Here is a 17114-nt window from a genome sequence, read left to right on the forward strand (position 1 = left end):
GTCAAGGACTGGGAGCTTTGCCTTGCAGTTTGCTGGGCTATATTTATAATTGGACCCTGTCAACAGTGTCCAGTGCAACTCAAGTGCAACGTTTGGTATGGCAGCTACTGTGTACTGATTTCAACACATGCCAGCTGCAAGATGGTTTGTGTGTCATTAATGCATAACTATTGGTAGGTGCAGACACAATGCTTGCGTCCACAAGCTTGTGGATAGAATGAAAAATCATCTAAAGAGGATCAAAAGAGAGTGAGCGCAAATGAAGTCAGATTTTTCCAGGCACTGTAAAGCTCTAGAGTTGCTGCCTATTTACAGGGAATCTTAGGTATCTGTATACATACTATATACACAGCTGAGCAGCTAATCCTGCAGGTGGGCTCAATGAATACCACGGCTGTGTTGTAGAAATCTGTCTTGCTGACATTTTAATTGATTGTGAGAACAGTAAAAATGCCACACATGTTCATGACTTTGCATTTTTTCTCTCCATACACTCCCCTTTGGACGTATGTCTGAATCTACCAGACAAATTTCTTAATCTACCAGATTTGTAATTCTTATCTGACTGTGCAGCAGTGCTCATGGCACCAAAATCAACCCTACTTGGAATAAAATTCAGTCATTCTGTCCTGCCCTGCTGTGTAGTGCAGTATCTTTGTGGGTGTTCTTTTCATCAACACTGGTTCTCCAGGTAAGTGGTACAGAGAGAGGTTCATGACTGGGCTTGTCAGCTTGTCAGAGGAAAGTGCTCTGCTGGGGGAAGCACCTGACATCTGGAGGACCTCTGTGATTAGATTGCCCCAGCAAGAAGCAGGACAATGTTCCCACATGATTTGGATAAATAGAACTTTTGATCCCATTAAGAGTGGATTGTGAGCAGGGTTAAAAAAGTTGAGTGCCTTCAAAGCATAATTTAAATCTCTAGTGACAAAAACAGTGACTTCTTAAATAAAACAGAAAACATTAAAACAGTTAATCCTGCAAATTGCAAATTGCACGAGATATTAATATAATGATAGACTTGATTTTCCGAAATGGATTAAAAACAAACAAACAGGCACACAACAGTAAGTATTAAAAAATGTGAGTTTGGAGGGTAATGAAGACGTGCAGAGCATATTCACTCCAGTGCAACCCAGGAGAGGGAGACAAAGCTCTTCTGCACTCACATTGATACAGCTGGACTTCTGATTCCCTTATTAATGTGGATATTTTGGAGTAATTAAACTATATTTGAATATATATTTAATAAAGACTGCTAGTCTGCTTTTGGCGTGTTTAAACGAAGTAATTTGCTCACATATCTTATTGCAAGTTCTGCTGGGGACATACGCAAAGTCACGTCTAATACATAAATAGCACCACATTCTTTTACTAAATGAAACTGAGCGTTTATCCGACGCGACATTCTTTTTCCGCCCAGAATGACACAAACCACGTCCATTTAAAACCTGGCTAACGCGTTCCGGAGGAGAGATATCGACCAATTGGCTGAGTGGAGGGCGTGGCTCTCCTTACTCCAGCAAGGCAGGAGTATGAAGTTTGGGCTATCAGTGCACAGCTACTGTGAGAGAATGGTGCACCTCAGTGCTCACAGGTGCGTGATATTATCCAACTCCGATTTTGTACTCTTGCAACTTTAACCGAGGTACGCGGTTTACAAGGTTGCATGCACAAAGTTGAAGGTGTTTCCTCTGCAGTTCCACTCTACAAATGGCTTGGATTATTCACCCGCATCTGCACGGGACTGGCGCCGCTCTGATTCTGCTCGCAGTGATTCTGACAGGTGATGTGGTTGCACAGGTTTTTGACAGCTATGGATTATCATACGCTTTGAGGGCTGAGCTGTCAGAAGACACGATATTGGTTGCCAATAATGGGATACGCGTGCCTTTCGGGAGATCAGTCTTCATTGATCCCATCAACGATTTGGTTATCCAAGTTCAGCCCGGTGATAGATGCAGCATAACAGTCCTAGACAACGATCCTTTGTCTCAAAGGCCTGGACACCTGTCTCCGAAAAAGTTTCCGTGTGAATTTGGTCCCAATGACGTGAAGTATTCTCACTTTGGATCTCGGAGTCCCCCGAAGGACAGAGTGAGGTTACAACTCAGGTACGACACGCAAACGGATACAATTATAATACCTTTTATGATGGAGGTGGAGGTAATTTTCACACAGCTGGAGGTGCTGACGAAAAACATGCCGCTCACTGTTGAAAAACTGCTCGGCACAAGTAATCCCATCGATAGGAAAATTTTAGAATTCACCTATGATAGAAGTGCGCATCAGTGCAAAATAGCTTCCCTCTCCAGTGGCAATGTGCTGCCCAGGTATGGAAAACTTGTGGATGAAGAGAGCCTCGGAACAATGGTAGACTGTGATGAGTTTATTAAAATGAACACCCGTTATCAGCACACTTTCGCTTCGAAGTCACCTAACAGAGATTACATTCCGATGGTTGTGGAATTACATGATAAAGAAGGCAATTTGCTCAAGCAGGAATTTTTCCAGATTCTGGTCAGAATCAAAGAGGGAGAAGACAACATACCTCCTAAACCCAGCTTTGTTGCCATGATGATGATGGAAGTAGATCAGTTTGTAATGACAGCAATAACCACGGATATGCTGGCTGCAGAGGATGTTGAGTCTAATCCCGATGAATTAATCTTCAATATTACATCTCCCCTGTCCTTTGAGGAAGGCTACATAGTAAGCACTGATGATAGGAATTTGCCAATAACCTCATTTTACCAAGGAGACCTCAAAGAGCTGAAAATCGCCTACAAGCCCCCTGCTGTGGATTCGGACACTGAGAGGATTTTCCAGATTGAGTTTGAGGTTGTGGATGGAGAGGGAGCTGTGTCAGATCCTTTTGCTTTCATGATTGTTGTAAAGCCTATGAACACGCTGGCCCCTGTGGTTACTAGGAATACTGGACAATTGCTGTATGAGGGTCAGTCCAGGCCTCTGTCCAGTTCACAGAATCTGGAAATCAGTGATGAGGATAATTTAGAGAAAGTCAAAATGACTGTTATTGATGGCCTGAGGCATGGTGAATTGACTGTTCTGGGCTCCAGGAGGAAATTTTTCACCCCAGCTGACCTTGATGCTGGTGTAGTAATTTATCAACATGATGGCAGTGACACATACAGTGATAATATTGTTTTCAGAATGACAGATGGCACAAATGAGGTGGAGTTTCTGTTTCCTATTACTGTTGTGCCAACAGATGACGAGCCTCCCATTATAAATGCCAACACTGGTTTGGTTTTATTCAAAAACCAAATGATGCCTATCTCCTCGCTTATGCTCAGTGCAGCAGACATCGACTCAGAGGATTCCACAATTAAATTCACAATCGAGCCTCCTTTTTCCACACTGGGACAGGTGATGCTGCGTCAGTCTGAGGCCCCAGAAGACCCATCAACCTGGAAGTTTAATACAGAGGACGAAATGTATGAGAAAGTAGTGACTGAATGGCTGCAGCAGGATATTACTGATGGTAAACTGTTTTACAAGCACATTGGACCTCACAGTACCAGCACAATCATGGATCAGTTTGTGTTTACGGTTCAAGATGACAATGACCCACCAAATCAATCAGGTCAAAGCTCATTTGTCATCAAAATTCTCCCTATTGACGACCTTCCACCTGAACTGTACCCTGGGGCGACGCTGCAAATGACTGTGCATGAGTATCAGCTTACTTACTTCCGAAAGAAATTCCTCCGTTACACTGACCTCGACTCAGACGATCGTGATCTCAAATATACAATCGTGCAGCCGCCGACAGACACCGATGAGAACAGCCCTGTTGTACTGGGAGCTTTGGTATTGACTGAAAATCCAAACACCGAAGTCACAACTTTCACTCAGGCTCAAATCAATCACCACAAAATAGCTTACAAACCACCTGATCTTGAGCTTGGAATTATCACTCATGTTTTGCAGTTTAGATACACTGTTGAGGATGTTTCTGGGAATACTGTAGAAGGGGTTTTCACTATATTTTTAAAGCCTGTGGACAACAAGCCGCCTCAAATAAAGAACTCTGGATTTACTGTGCTTGAGCGTGGCAGACATATCCTTACGAGTGCTGAGCTGGACACCTCTGACACAGACACGGAAAACAAAAAGATAACCTTCACTTTAACTCAGCCACCACTGCATGGTCAGGTCCAGTTTACATTCATTGATATGACCAAAGGAAATGCTTTCAGTCTAGAGGATATTGCAAATGGCTTAATTTCATACATTCATAATGGAGATGAATCAACAGTGGATTCCATACAAATAGATGTCAGTGATGGGGTGCACATAGTCCCGATTACTATAAAGATCAATGTGAAGCCAATTGATGATGAGGCTCCAACTATAAGTCTTCCTGCTGGCACAATTGGCTCCTACATAGATGTACTGGAAAATGGAGCAACAGAAATCACAAGTAATGTCATTCAAGGAAGAGATGAGGACACAGATGACCTCAGATTAACCTTCATAGTTGAAGACCCGCCGTCATTGGGTGAAATCTTGGTTAAAGGTGTTTCATCGGGCACATTCACCCAAGCTGATATTATTAATGGCTTTGTGGTCTATGCTCACACAAGTGGGGAGATAGGCTCAAGCACAAAGGAGGACTTTTTCAATCTCACTTTGACAGACATGTCTGATGAGTGGACTGTGGGAGGAAATAAGATCACAGGTGTCAGAGTGCATGTAACCATTCTTCCTCTGGACAGCCAGGCTCCAGAGGTCTTTGTGGGGCCGCAGTTCACTGTTGTTGAGGGAGAGAAGAATGTCATTCAGATTCTCCACATAAGCGCAGATGATGTCGACACCCCCAACGATGACCTTCTGTGTACAATCATCGTACAGCCGACTTCAGGGTATGTGGAAAATATTTCCCCAGCCCCAGGCTCAGAGAAATCCAGGTCTGGAACAGCTATTAGTGCTTTCACCATCAAGGACATCAAACAGAATCACATTTATTATGTTCAAAGCATTCACAAAGGAGTCGAGCCAGTAGAAGACAGGTTTACATTCAGATGCTCTGATGGCATCAATTTCTCTGAAAGGCACTTTTTCCCCATCTCCATAATCCCCTCTAATGATGAAAAGCCAGAGATTTACATGAGAGAGTTTGTGGTTATGGAGGGCATGAACATAGTTATTGACACTCCCATTCTGAATGGTGCTGATGCAGATCTCCCCTCTGATCAACTGACATTCATCATCACCAAACCCCCCAAGCATGGATTTATTCTCAATCAGCTCACTACTGGCACCGTCCCTGTGTCTAACTTTACCTTGGATCAGATCAGGGAGGCCTCCAGCTACGTGTACGAGCATGATGACTCAGAGACCACAGAGGACAGCTTTGATATTGTTCTTACAGATGGAAAGTTCAGTGTGGAGAAAACAGTCATTGTTATGATTATCCCTGTGGACGACGAAACCCCAAGGATGGCAATCAATGATGGCCTTGAAATAGAGATAGGTGATGTGAAAGTCATTAACAGCGATGTTTTAAAAGCTACTGATCTGGACTCTGAGGATAGCATGCTAACATATATAATTCGATACGGACCCGGTCAAGGGTATTTGCAAAGAACGACGCCTTCGGGGATGTTGCAAAATATCACAGTTGGAATGAATTTTACACAAAGCGAGGTGGATCAGGGTCTGATTGTGTACATCCACAATGGACAAGAGGGAATTCGAGACCTCATCAAGTTTGATGTGACTGATGGCATCAACCCTTTGATTGACAGATACTTCTATGTTACAATTGGCAGCATAGACATGGTTTTCCCTGATGTGGTCAGTAAAGGTGTATCTCTTAAAGAGGGTGGCAGGGTTACTTTGACAACAGACCTCCTCAGTACCAGTGACCTCAACAGCCCAGATGAACACTTAGTTTTCACAATCACTCGAGCACCAGTGAGAGGACACCTGGAGTGCACAGACACACCTGGGATGCCCATCTCATCCTTTACACAGCTCCAGCTGGCTGGCAACAAAATCTACTACATTCACACATCGGATGATGAAGTGAAAATGGATAGCTTTGAATTTGAAGTGACTGATGGCTATAATCCCGTGTTCCGCACTTTCCGCATCTCCATCGCTGATGTGGATAATAAAAAGCCTGTACTGACGGTACACAGTCTGGCAGTGACTGAGGGAGAAAACAAACTCATCACACCTTTCGAGCTAACAGTTGAAGACAGGGACACCGTTGACCGTCTCTTGAAATTCACAGTCACTCAGATTCCAGTTCATGGTCGCCTGCTCTTTAACAACACCCGGCCTGTCACCTCATTCACAAAGCAGGACTTGAATGAGAACTTGATCAGCTACAGGCACGATGGCACAGAGAGCACAGAGGACAGTTTCTCCTTCACTGTCACCGATGGCACTCACACAGACTTCTATGTCTTCCCCGATACTGTATTTGAGACCCGAAAGCCTCAAATGATGAAGATTACCATCCTCTCTGTGGATAATGGTGTACCACAGGTTCTGGTTAATAAAGGTGCCCCAACACTGCGGGTTCTGGAAACAGGCCACTTAGGCTTTGTGATCACTAGTAAGACCCTGAAAGCAGAGGACAGAGACAGCATTCAGGATTCTGTGACCTTTAGGATTACTGTAGCCCCAGAACATGGCTACCTTATCAACCATGCCAGAGGAAATGCAACTATCAACAGCTTCACACAAGGTAAGAGGGCTGCTCTTTAAAACTTTTCAGTCCTGTGACATTCTGATGGGTTTGCAATCTGCTGCTGTAAAACTCACATAGAAGACTTTTTAAAATATTTGGAGCAGTTTGATGTGAATTTAATCTTACCCTGCTTTTACTTAGACTTTTAAATGGCCTTACCCCAATGGTCTTAAAAATCATAAACTTTTTGTTTTCACTCTAGAGAGTGCCTGTTTACAGAAAGAAGTATGCTAGTGCCTCAGGCTGACTAGTTCTCTCTGGAGGAGAGCATTTTTCAAACAGTGCCTAAAACATTTCACTTTGGAGGCAACTTACGGTGGTTTGTGCTTTACCAGAGGAATATAACAGTAGACAAGAAAATTACAGATGTGATGATAAATAATGTGAACATGCAAACATGTCAGAGGGAGGGTGATGTGGTATTCTAGCTCACAGCAAATCACTGGCTTTGTAAATAACATGGTGCAGTACAGAAGTTACATTTCAAACAGACCAGAGGGGTGTCTTGGTAATGGTAAATATCAGGGTAGCAGCCACAGTCAATATCCACGTATTCCCTGCTTTTATTTACTAAGCCACTGTGAGATGCTTTCCCCTAGAGGCCTGTTCAATATTTCAAGAGTTCTCACAAGAGTAAACAGACAGTAAATAAAGACACTATCTCCTGGGCATTTGAAAGTTTAGGCTACACATTTGTATGCATCGGTCCCTTTGAAGGGAGATATTCTGACATAAAATATTGAACGCAGCAAGTGTGGAAACTTTGCAGTTTTTAGTGCTATAAGGAAGCCTGTCTAGCACCACGCTATCAAGATGGCAAGCAGACAGACTGCTGTGATGGCATCCCACGAGTCAAGCTGGTCTTAATGTCCGGCATCATTCAAGAGTCTTATTTGTTTACAGCCCTTTCAGGCAGTTCCTTTTGCTCGGATTCCCCTGGCGCTGTCAGCGTGCACATTTAAGCACACAGGCACAAAGACACTGACAAGTAGATAGGAACAAACTGAACATATTTTGTTAGTTGTTTTTGCCAAATAGCTGATGCAAAATTTTGTGAGCAGGATTTTGCTTTTACTTATGTAAATGTGCTCTTTTTCAGCTGAAATTGACGACATGAGCATATGCTATATTCTGAGGGATGGGGACAACGCGACAAACGACATCTTTCATTTCTCCATTGAGGACAGTGGTAAGTTCCTCAATTTAAACATCCACTCTTGGAGTTATATTGAGTGATAGCCATTAAATTTGAAATGAGTCTGTGACACGCTCACTTTTGAGGATGATACAGTGAATTTGTCACGCTGTTGCTGTTTAATAAATTCAGATTTCTCTAAGAAGGGAAAGGCTTGAATCCACTCAACAATGTGCCTAATTAGGCAGAATTACAAATCAAAAGGCATCTGCAAAGATTGCAGAGATTTCCATTATTTCAGCTTAAGTAAGTGAGATAACAGGCATGCAGTGAAATAGAAGGAAAGATGTACTGTTTCTAGATAGCTTTTGTTTATGCTCTGGTGAATTTCATTCCACCAGCATTTCGGGAAAAAAAGGAATGTTAGATCTTTTACGCCTATTAAAATTTTATTCAAATATTCATTAGTATATTCATTAGTTTGTCCTACTGCAAATGATGCATAGGTAGGTCAGTCTTTTAGCACCTAACCGTAGTCGCTCATTATTTTTTAGAAAGTAATGATTGATTTAGCCAGTTACTAATTAGTAGAGCTGTAGATATGTAATCAGGCGCAGGCTCTGTGAATGGTTTGAGGCAATCATGCCGGTGTTGCCGATTAGCAGAAGCAGTGTGCCTGACAGTGTGTCCTTTCTGCTATCCTTCAGCTGTGATGAGTGAGCACAAAGGACGGCTCTAATAGGGGCCCTCTTTTCCCACAAGCACCTCAGTGAGCTCCCATTCTCATTTCTCATTTTCCGTGCCTTCGGTTTGATATTTGACAGGTTAAAATCAATCTCAACAGGTGGATGGGGTGCTAATAAGAGATGACTCAAATGCAGGAGCTGGTACTGAATATCAGCAGTTGAGCCCATGCAGATTTTTTTGTTGCTGAGTGAGGGCTCAGTCCCTTATTATTGTCTCACTTGGGCTTTCTTTTTTTGTTTTGTTTTAATGGATCTCTGTGGGCCTCTCTCCCTCTTTGTCACTTTCTTTCTCTGTGTACCTTGCTTGATGCTTGATGACACACATATCCCCACACTGGTAGTTTATCTTCCAGACTGGCAATTAGATTCACTCCTTTCAGCGCTCACTGCGAGACTTCAAAACAGCTTTTGTCTTATTCCGTCCTCAATCATAGTTATGTCCTCAAACAAAACAAAGCATAAAATGGCAACTATCAGATACAGTGCACCTCTCTAAAATGTCATTCTTTGATATGAAAATTGTACTTTATAGTGGCACCTAAAGAGCTTAACAAATTGATGAATGATCTCATTGGATGGCCGATCCATAAGGACTCACCACGTACTGCAGTGCAGTTTTTGAGGCAATCAGTGAAGATTTTTTTTTTAATAAGATTTAAGCTGGGCTGGTGGCTGCCCTAAATCCCTAGACAGAGCCTGCAGCTCTTTGAACAGCCGTGTTGTGGAGGAGCTGAATGCCGTACACTGGCACACAGCTGCACTATGTCATGTTCAGCAGTGGAAAACATTCTCTTTCTCACTTCAAGTTCATTGGGAAATTTACCAAATGCACTTGGCAATGCTATGTTTGTGAAAAGTTGCTTTTCATGTTGCAGCTGTTCAGCGAGATTCCACGGGTTTATGCCAATAGTTGTGACGAACTGTGAATATAGTCACAGTTTTGAGTATGCGCCTGCTGCTGACTGCTGATTACCATAATTTGTGTGCTTAAGCGTGTTGGTCATTGTTTAAACAGCACATGTGTGCAAAGCTATTGGATTTATTCATTTACTGTTTTTCCCTCTTCCAGGTGAGGTCCTGTATTGGGTTTTAGTATACCACACAAAGGGCTATAGGATTTCTTCTGGTTCCATTGTCAGTCCAAACATAAACTGACTGTCTGCACTTATTACAGGGCAGTACACTAATTTACTCCCGGCATGTATTCTCACAAAGGAGGATGAATGGAAAGTGCTAAGCCGTTCATTGTGCTCTATCCAAATACTTATGGCAGTCTCACTTCTAACCACAAGCTTGCTTTAATTGTAGAAGCTGACATCATAGTTTTCCTAATAGATGGGTTGTCTTGTTAACCAGGGTACAGTGTTGGATTTTAATCTGAGCTGCCAGAGCTTCAGTTCCTCTTTGCAACAATGTATTTGCTGACTTCTACACGTTTCTAATTGTAAATGGTGAGTTCAGAGCCCAAATGTGAAACTGTGCTAGACCTGACTCGCTCTCATCCATTGTATAGCACAGTTGTATTAGAGTATCGACTAAAGTAATGACCTGTGCTTTAAGCAGGCAGATATTTTGTTTACCTAGATTAATTATGCTTGTGCAATTTAGACGGTTTCACTTGATTAACTCGGCCACATAAAGAGAGGAGATGGGCTTTTTACTACAAGTAAAAACAACTGGGCCACATCCCAAAGTGCTTAGCATTTTTAATTAGTGAATAGAGTTTCTTACAAAGTACAACTTTTAATCCTGTTAGTGTATAAAAAACAGAATAATATTGAATTTACTTCCAAATTATGCTGCATTTTATGTGCAGTGGTCTACAAATGATTTGTGCATTTTTTTATCTGATTTCTTTTCCTCTTGAATTTCTTTAGCATCTTAAAGTTGACACTGCAGGCTTTTAAAGCTGCATTAAGGTGTTTTTGCCAAAAAGGAGACCACAGGGTGAATTTTACCAGTGATGCTTGTATATCATTTGTTGTCATGCTTGTCAGAGCTTTAAATTAATCATTCCAGATGACTAAAATCACACATTTTAACTTGTAGAGGTGTCTGCTGTTTTGAAGAAACTGTTGCCCAAATGTCTTGTTCTGGAACACAACTGGAATGTCGATTTTTTTTTTTTTCTTTGGGGGGGTGTATGTGTGCTGCCCTTGTTATTCTAACTCAGTTAATTGTTGTGTTTTGATGGACTCCAGCCCTCCCCTTGTCTCCTAGGGATTCAGTTGCATTCAGGTGAGCTTACCTGAGCACACACGAGCCCTCGCATTCCCAGGCAGTTGTTTATGGAGCTGATTCCCTGTCTACTTCCAGCCAGTCAGTCAACCTCACAAATGTTCTTAATGACAGACACAATGTAGTACCCTTTGTTTTTTATTCCAGGCGCTCAGTGCATTTTTATTTTTTATTTTTATTTAAGTGAGCTACAAAAAGGCAGCAAAAGATCATTAATAGTTTGGGAAAAGAAATGTATTTTTAAGGTCAAACTCTGCAGGCATGCACAAAATGTCCATGTTTTCCTCATTTGACTAATGAGACTCGTTCGCTGTAAGAAGCATAGAGTATGTAAGTCAATAATTCAGATTTCTAGTGAAATGGGTCAGCAGTGAAAAGAAAAATAGAATCACTTTCTGTCTGAAACACATTTTCTCACATGGAAAGAGACAATAGGGTGCATGTCTGCAGAGCCCACCTCAACAAGCGTGTTTTGTTTGTTATTTCTGCTTCGTGTAACAAGATAAGTTCAGGTCACCGTGCATACCTCGACCTAATAAATCCTCCAAACCATTTTTCACCTGCAGTAACATCTGATATGTATGTTGTCAACATAACTTCCATGTTATCGGTGCGTAATCTCTTGTGACAATGGGTGCATACTCCATCTTCTTTGTCTCCCCTCCTAATTCCAGGCTTGGGGGGGGGATTATCTTACTCCCCATTGCGTGCTAGAGTACAACAAAAGTAAGTGTAGAACATGCACTCACATGCAGTTGTGAGGTTAGTATAGCTATATGCTATAATATCCCCATCACCGCACAGGAGATGACTCTGCAGTTTTGCAGCGTTTCTAGCCTGCTATTAATGAAACTGTCTCTTCTATACTTTCTTGTGGGGTATAACATTCCTCTGTCCTTGGGACCACTGGTATGAATCATATTCATAAAGTATGCTTTAAGCTTCAGCAAATTACATAGCTGGTCTCGTTGTAGTGGTAGTTTAAAGGGGTTTCAGGGTGTTCGGTTTTCTTCACAGTCCAGCTGTGCTTCAGACAATAAAATAGGTGAAGTCGTTTTATTGTTATGGAAAAACCATTTAGTGATAAAACATCTGGGCTTTGATTACAGAGCTGTTCCTGAGTCACAGCTGCTTCACTTTGGGGATGAAAAACTGAATTACAGAATGGATTTAGGCTAATCATTTTAGTTGGAGAGTGATTTGCGTCTCTTGCCGGTCCCTTATGTCGTCAGCAGCTAACTTTGTGTTATAATTTTCTCACTAGTCTGCATTGCAGTTATATTTGCAATGTTTACCACCCAGCAGCAGCCTTCTCTATTCAGCACAGCATAACGAGGTGTATGTGCAAGTTTGCTTTCCTTTAATGTGTGTGTGAAGAGTAGAGACGACTTAAATGAAAGCATATCCGCAAAGAGCTGCTGCGACTAACCAAACAGATGAAAAACCTGTGCTCATCTGTGAGGGGATCAAACATTCACTGTTATCTAGCAGACTTGAGCCAGCGAAATACTTAAAAAAAAAAGAAGATTAAAATGCTTTTATTGATGATGAAAAGATGATAATAGAATTCTCCAAGGCAGGAACGCCTAAACATGTTTCAAGAGGTTTCATTGTTCTGAAATGATTCAGGCACTGAATAAGCCAATGAATTCTCTCTTTTTTTTTTTTTTTTCAGATTTCTTTGCCCAAGTCTGTTGGATCACTTTCAGGCCGTCTGTTAGTGCTGTGCTTCCTTTTTTCCATTGCAGTTCATTTTGCTCCTGAGTGCAGATTACTGCTCCATATTTACAATCCATATTTAGTCCAAAAGGCATATTCTGCTGCCTGAAATGCATCAGAAAAAGAGAACACCAAATCCATTAATGATAGATAATGATTTAGAGCAGCCGTGACTATATCACATTTATTTTTTATTGTGGTGTTTGTCCTGATTACAACAAAGAATGTGGGTGATTTGTTGCTTAAACATCTAGGGAACTTACTGATTTATTCTGATCTGCTTTAATTTTCCCATTAGAAAACAGAAGGGAAACCCTGTTTGATGATTTTGCTCTCTCTGTCTTTATGTGCTGCCAAAGTGTATGTTGCCAAGTTTAACAAAGCAAAGGCAAATTCCCAAAAGTATAGAAACCTCAGGCCCAGGCTTGTTCTCCGAATGATGATGTGTGTCGTCATTACTGCCTTAGGATATCAGTCTAGCAGAACTGAGATTCCTCGGTCGAAAATCCCCATTATGTGGGAAAAAAAAGGGTTAAAGTTTGTGTCATCGGGTTTTAGGACGGCCTCAGACAAACTGAGTCATACTTAAAATAAATATAACAGGGGCAGAACAAAAAGGAAATAAACTTTAGGTCAAATTAAACTATTCAGGAATTTATTTTGCGTTATTATGTCACAGTATAAAATATCACTTTCTTTTCACGCTCTGTGATGTGTCCTGTGTGATTTTTGGCCTCATGAAATCGCCCGATGGGACCGTTTTGACAAACAGCAGGGAATCTGAGTGTTTGTGATGCTACAGTTGCTGCTGTAACAACTCTCTTTTCACAGGAGTAGAGCTTTTGTTCACTTTTGAAAAATCACTCTGGATAATGTGTTTCTGGCCCCTGAATCCCTGCAGTGGACCAGAGCTGCTCCTCTCCACCCTGCCGCATGATAAGCCACTGACAGCTGGGCCGAGGCTGTAGTGTGTCACAACTCTCTCCAGCTATACTTGGGTTTCATGATTGGAGCCCTTTGCACGCTGCACCTCCTTTGTACACATTTTTCATGCACATTCACACTCGCGTACACAAAGCATTGACCGTCTTTCCATCACTGGGCCAGCTGTCTGATTTCATAATCAGAGATGAGGCTGGCACTGCTAAAATGTTTCATCAAGATGCTTGGCATCAGCTACAGTTTAATTGATAACGGCTTTGTCTTTGATTTCAAGCTGTTGTCTCTTTTGATTAGAGTGCTGTGATGTAGAGCAGAAACAACACCAGCTTCTTTTATTGTGATATCATCAGCATATTATTGAGGAGGGACAGAGGGGTTCAAGTTAGGGGTGCGAATACATCACGGATTGGTTGCACTGGTGATAGACAGATTAATAGATGAAGTCAGGCAGGAGTCTCTTTGGACTATATTGTTTGCAGATGAGATTGTAATTTGTAGCGAGAGTAGTGGCACGGTGGAACTGAGCCTGCAGAGGTGGAGGTATGCTCTGGAGAGAAGAGGAATGAAAAGTAGTAGACGCAAGACAGAATACATATGTATGAATGAGAGAGAGAGACGGATGTAACAGTGACGCTACAAGGAGTAGAAATAATGAAAGTGGATGAGTTTAAATAGGTGGGGTAAGCTATCCAAATCAGACCATGTACACGAGAGGTGAAGAAGAGTGTAGTGGCATGGTGGAGTGACTGGAGATGAGTGTCAGCTGTGATTTGTGATGGATAGAAGCAACAGTGAAAAGGATGGTCTGATGGTAGATGTTTGGTTTAGAGACAGTGGCACTAATGAAAAGAAAGAAGGCCAAGCTTTGGAAATGAGTGCATCAGAGGGACAGCTCAGGTCGAGTGGTTTGAAAACAAAGTTAGAGAGACAAGGCTGAGATAGTTTCGACAGGTGCAGAGGAGTGATAGTGGATATATTGGACACAAGATGTTGAATATGAAACAACCAGGTAGGAGGCAAAGTGGAAGACCACAGAGAAGATTCAAGGATGTAGTAGAAGGAGGACGTGCAGAGCATTGGTGTGACAGAAGAGGATATTAGGGACAGGGTGAGGAGGAGGCAGATCACCCGAAAGAAGAAGAAGAAGAAGAAGTTTAGTATATAAATATGCAAGGGAAATATATACAGTAGAGGGGAACTGAAGATGATACGCATTTAGACACAGACTCACTTGAGAAGGTTTTTATTTTCACACATGGTAGGAGTGTGTCTCTGGGCTCTCATCTCATGAAAGGTGCTGATGAAACCCTTTGGGGATTCTGATCAAGCTCCCACTCACCATCACCTCCTTTCGATAAGTGTAGCCTGATACTCAGGATATGAGGAGTCATCGTGTGGAGAAATGGATTGGGAGGTGGGGGGGTAGTCATAGGAGATGAAAGATTGAAGTGCTTTGTTGGTCCCTGTATTGGTGAGGGCAAGGCGTCAAGCTGCTTCCTGTCGCCTGTAGCGACGGCATGAATGTGCTGATGTGCACTTCACTCTCTAAACACTGCCTGTGTTGACAAGGTGTGAGAGCGCAAATGTAGTAGGTAAACTCTGCATGAATTCAGCTGGATCTACATATGAATATAAATGATTTAGAGTTTGCTATAGATTTGATTAGCCGTGAAGAAATGTTATGTAGTCAGTAAGTATCAAGCTTCTCTCCATTTCAAGGAATATATGACAGCCTCAAACTATGGTTATTTAATTCAGAGAACATTCCTGTCGCTCACTTCATCTATTCTCTTATATTTTTTTTTTACAGAGCTGAAGGCAGTGCATATCAGTATTTTTCCACTACTAGTCAAGTAATATGTCCCACCAAAAGTTGCATTTGATATGTGAATCAATTCTTAGTTATTTGTCTTACATTGCATTTTCTAAAATTTGTTTTGGCTTATATCAGTTTGAGAAGCACTAAAATAATTCAAAGACAGCCGTGGAAATGTCCAGCACTCAGATGAACCCTTCCCCCCATTAAGAAAACTCAGGAATGTCTTGCTGCCAGAAATTAACTAGACCATGCATGGGCTTATCTTGGTTTTCCAGCACATGAGCTTGGAGTGAAGTGAAGAGTTACATATTAGCAAGAAAATGGGACAAGAGACAGAAATAAAGGCCAAAGGAAGCAGGTTGAGACAACTGAGCAGTCTGGTAAAGAGGTTGCATTTTACTGCTTATTTTTTCAGGCGACTGGCTAAAGTCATTACCCTCGCCACCAAACATTACTTCAAACGTGATCGGTGGTTAATAAGTCATATGTATGAGCAGAACATTTGGTGCGATTAAAGCTTCGAAACATCAGGTGCAGATTTAATTTCAACTTTAAAAAGAGGTGATAATGTTTTAAAGGATATTCAGTGTGACTGTTAAATTTAACAAAGCAATCTGAAGGTAAGAATGACATTTCTGCTCTCTTGTAACTCCAACATTCATCTCTTGTCCTTCATGTCTAATAGTTTTCAGTCTGAGAAATATTCAGATTCATTACATCGCTTTACTTTATTCCATTCCATGGGATGCCAGGTAATTGTGCTCCCTACAACACTGAGTGCCTTTATGTGGTAGCACACAACACAGTGATCTCTGAAGAGAATAAATTTAAATGATAGTATTATGCAATGTGGTATACTCCGAATAGAGGTCTTGCAGCACTGAACTCATCCATGCAACGACAAGAGTGTATCTGACTTTGTACCAGAAGTTGGTTTTCATATCATAAGGTTCACTGTCGCCAACAAAGACTTCCAGAAGCTATTTTGACAATGATTCAAAGGCCAGAAAAAAAAAGAAAAATCCATTTGATTGCCTAAATTAAATGTTGCAGGCATCCTTAGAAGTACTATTCTTTTAACATGCCAGCAAATATTTTTGAACCCAGGGCTTGTTCTGCTGCACAGACTAATCTTCAGTCCAATATTACAAGGAGAAGACAATAACAACACTAAGTCCTTAGACATTTTCTTCGCTCTTTTCATGAATGCAGAACAGCATGCTTATCTTTAAAATGCAGGTTTGCACAGTTCTACTCAATGGCTTCTTTTCACCCATCATAAACAAAGGGCCAACAGTTATTTAACACTTCTTTAGGAATTACCATTTCAGCTTTTTAGGGAGCATTTCGCTCCAAGGCAAACGCTTTACTACATGTGAGGATTTGCAAGTAACAACTGTGAAATGCAGCTGAAACATGTTGTTATAGCCGAAGCCAATGGAGGCCGGCCCAACAGACTCGAGAAATGCCCGGCTTTATTAGTATGGAGCGCATGAGTCTGGGGGACTGGGATGGGGTTTTATATTCTGTGGCCTCACACTGCTGCTTTCAGCAAACAGTCCACCATTATTCGGTCTGACAAGAGAGCAAACACTGAGCATTCAAGGGTCAAGAAAAAGCACGTCCCCCCTCTCTTTGTCAACTCCTGTCTTCCTGCATCCTTATGTTTCTTTGTTTTCCCTCCCATAGTCGCACTTAGCCTTGTACCTCCTTGTTATTTCGCTACCTTTGTTCTTCTGTTCAGTCGCCAGCAGTATTTGAGAGTTGGGATACATTTTGCATATGCAC

The 17114-nt window shown here is 41.7% G+C and overlaps 1 protein-coding gene across 1 annotated transcript in view; it reads left to right on the forward strand.

Annotated features, from left to right (window-relative positions):
- The first annotated feature begins 1621 nt into the window (after positions 1–1621).
- Positions 1622–17114, forward strand: part of frem2b (FRAS1 related extracellular matrix 2b) — a 52199-nt gene continuing 36706 nt past the window's right edge. Inside the window, exons 1-2 of the mRNA XM_063492960.1 lie at positions 1622–6724; positions 7827–7916. Of these exons, the coding sequence (XP_063349030.1) occupies positions 1714–6724; positions 7827–7916 (5101 nt within the window). The 5' untranslated portion in view covers positions 1622–1713. The remainder of the gene's footprint in view (positions 6725–7826; positions 7917–17114) is intronic.

Source organism: Pelmatolapia mariae, linkage group LG14, assembly GCF_036321145.2.
Source record: "Pelmatolapia mariae isolate MD_Pm_ZW linkage group LG14, Pm_UMD_F_2, whole genome shotgun sequence".
Classification (NCBI taxonomy): Eukaryota; Metazoa; Chordata; class Actinopteri; order Cichliformes; family Cichlidae; genus Pelmatolapia; species Pelmatolapia mariae.